Here is a 2,242-nt window from a genome sequence, read left to right on the forward strand (position 1 = left end):
ATTGACACATTCGCAGAGGAACGCAATCGATCCTCGTGCTTTTGCGTGCTTTACTCTTCTGTGCCCCTTTTTGTGTACACCAAACTTTCGCAAACCAAACTTTTGCATATAGCTTTGACGACGATGACGATGACGGTGGTGGTGACAACGCTGCACGTGAATACGAAGATGCGCGTTTGAGCAAGGAGATCATTCAGGAGATTGAATATTACCAAGCGGACCCTGTCATGGACTCGCTCTCTGTTTTCTTTTGCTGTGCTTTGTCCCCTACACGCACCGGCGAAGCATGCTAAAGAAACATGGCTTCCTTTCTCAGGGGATTGTGTCTGCGCATGACGCCCAGGATGCTTGTGCGAATATGATGCGTCGGCGGCTTTACCTACAGCCCTGGCGACTAGAGCCTAGTAGCTACGTCGAAGTCCACGTTGGTGCGAAGGGCGGGTGTCGCAGTATGTGAGTGTGGTCCGATTAAGAGCGACTGGGGGCTTTCCCCGAAGAAAAGAGGCCACCAGGATGATGATATGAGCCGCTCTCCTCCCTGTGCTGCGTAGTCTTATAGCAGGGGAAAGGACAGGCGGGTATGTCGAGGTCAGCTAGACGAAGGCCCCGGTGACCCAGTCTCCGTTTCCGAGCAGCTCGCTTGCTACTTACGACCCAGATAAGCTCTTGAGATTCTGCACTCCACTATCCAGCACAACACCCCACTTCATGTCTCATGCCCCATGAGTGAAACTTGTGCGGAGACAGGCCAAAAAGGCATTGAACACGGGAGAAAAAAATTCGATCATGCAATGCATCCGGTCAGCCAATAAGACACTAGAGGACAAAGCGCTCTCATTTCCTGCATTTGACATTCTCGTCGATACTGCCCCATGCTTTAGAAACACTCAACTTCGCATCAAGAACGACACTACAGTACCACCCAGTGCGGTACTGTTTGTCGAGGAACAGCGCAAATTTGTTGGATTAGTCGATCCAAGTCACGTTCGAAATGAGCATGTCCCTACGTGCCTAGACTGCCATGATGAAGATGCAGCCGGATCGGTTCGATGAGGCCGCTGCCCAGTGCTTGGAGGCACCAAGATTCCTGCATCAACGGCACCGACCAACGCCGCCGGAGAGTCCAGGGCCGTAGGCATGTTCTACGTTTCTTTGAAAGATCGCTTGCGTACTGTTTCCAGGAAAGCAGGTGTGACGTATCCAGGGAAAATATGGAATATTACCTGAGGGGATAGAGCCAGTACTTGAGGGTCTTGAAGCAGGGCATACAAGGACCTTATGTATAGCAAGAACCTGTGCAAAAGTGTCGGTAATGATTGAATAGGCTGAACTGCTCCCTGTGGAATCAATTGCAGCTTCTCCACATATACCTAAGAAAGGGGGCTTCTAGCCATCCTAAATGTGCAACGCCAACCTGGCGGCATCAACACACCGACTAATTTCCCCATTTGCTCAACTTTATTATTTTCAGCTCGCTTGGCATGCTCAAGCCTTTCTTCACATTCTCGAATTTCTCGATTTAGTTGCAACAGTCGATGCTCTGTGACTGTTGTAGCATCGCTCCGGTTGGGAAGTGTGTTTTCAAATTGTCTCGAGTCTTGATTGTGTGAAAACTGTGTTCTGTTGCGCAGCGAGTAGTGGAAAGTATACAATAGTTTGATAGTTTTTCTTTGTTGACAAAGTGTCTCAATACGCTGCATTAAACCTGCGTGAACATCAGGGGAACGAACCACTCGGCATATGCCAGTTATGAGTAGGAAAACGTATTCTGGAGAGTCTCCTTGGCGAGTCAGGACCTAGGAAATCTAGTCTATGTTAAATTGTAAATCATGCGAAACTCGGACAAAAGCAGAATTTGGTGACAGCCTTCTCTCTCGCGATAATCCAGCAATTTTTGCTACTTCTCTCGTCGGCCAGCTTTCAAACAACCCCGACCTATAACTGCAATAAAGCATCGGAAACTTGGAGAGTCTACCTTCTCAAGAAAGAAAAACGTCGCTGAAGGTTTTGGTAGGCTATGTTGCGCAGGGTAGCATCAAATACTTGTCGCGGGATCACAAGCAGCTCGGACGGTGCCTCAGCCTGATAGGTCTCAGAAAGCGCGGCATTGGTCTGCTGCTGATAGCAGACATCCTTATGGGCCACATCTACACTGGATGTCGAGGCAAGTAGCATGCTATCACCGAATATGTCCCCGGCCAAAAGATGGTCAATAATAGCATGTGTACCATTACCGGATCGT

At 49.1% G+C, this 2,242-nt stretch overlaps 2 protein-coding genes across 2 annotated transcripts in view; one reads left to right on the top strand and one right to left on the bottom strand.

Annotated features, from left to right (window-relative positions):
• The window catches only part of AURANDRAFT_39515 (hypothetical protein), a gene marked incomplete at both ends in the record, with an annotated part of 1,632 nt that extends 1,132 nt beyond the window's left edge, over positions 1 to 500 (top strand). Inside the window, 2 exons of the mRNA XM_009044660.1 lie at positions 7 to 45; positions 113 to 500. Coding sequence (XP_009042908.1) covers positions 7 to 45; positions 113 to 293 — 220 coding nt within the window. The remainder of the gene's footprint in view (positions 1 to 6; positions 46 to 112) is intronic.
• Positions 501 to 1,519: 1,019 nt separating this feature from the next.
• Positions 1,520 to 2,242, bottom strand: part of AURANDRAFT_72856 (hypothetical protein) — a gene marked incomplete at both ends in the record, with an annotated part of 2,584 nt that continues 1,861 nt past the window's right edge. Inside the window, 4 exons of the mRNA XM_009044662.1 lie at positions 1,520 to 1,668; positions 1,706 to 1,796; positions 1,845 to 1,935; positions 1,976 to 2,147. Coding sequence (XP_009042910.1) covers positions 1,520 to 1,668; positions 1,706 to 1,796; positions 1,845 to 1,935; positions 1,976 to 2,147 — 503 coding nt within the window. The remainder of the gene's footprint in view (positions 1,669 to 1,705; positions 1,797 to 1,844; positions 1,936 to 1,975; positions 2,148 to 2,242) is intronic.

Source organism: Aureococcus anophagefferens (genome assembly GCF_000186865.1).
Source record: "Aureococcus anophagefferens unplaced genomic scaffold AURANscaffold_613, whole genome shotgun sequence".
NCBI classification, from domain to species: domain Eukaryota; class Pelagophyceae; order Pelagomonadales; family Pelagomonadaceae; genus Aureococcus; species Aureococcus anophagefferens.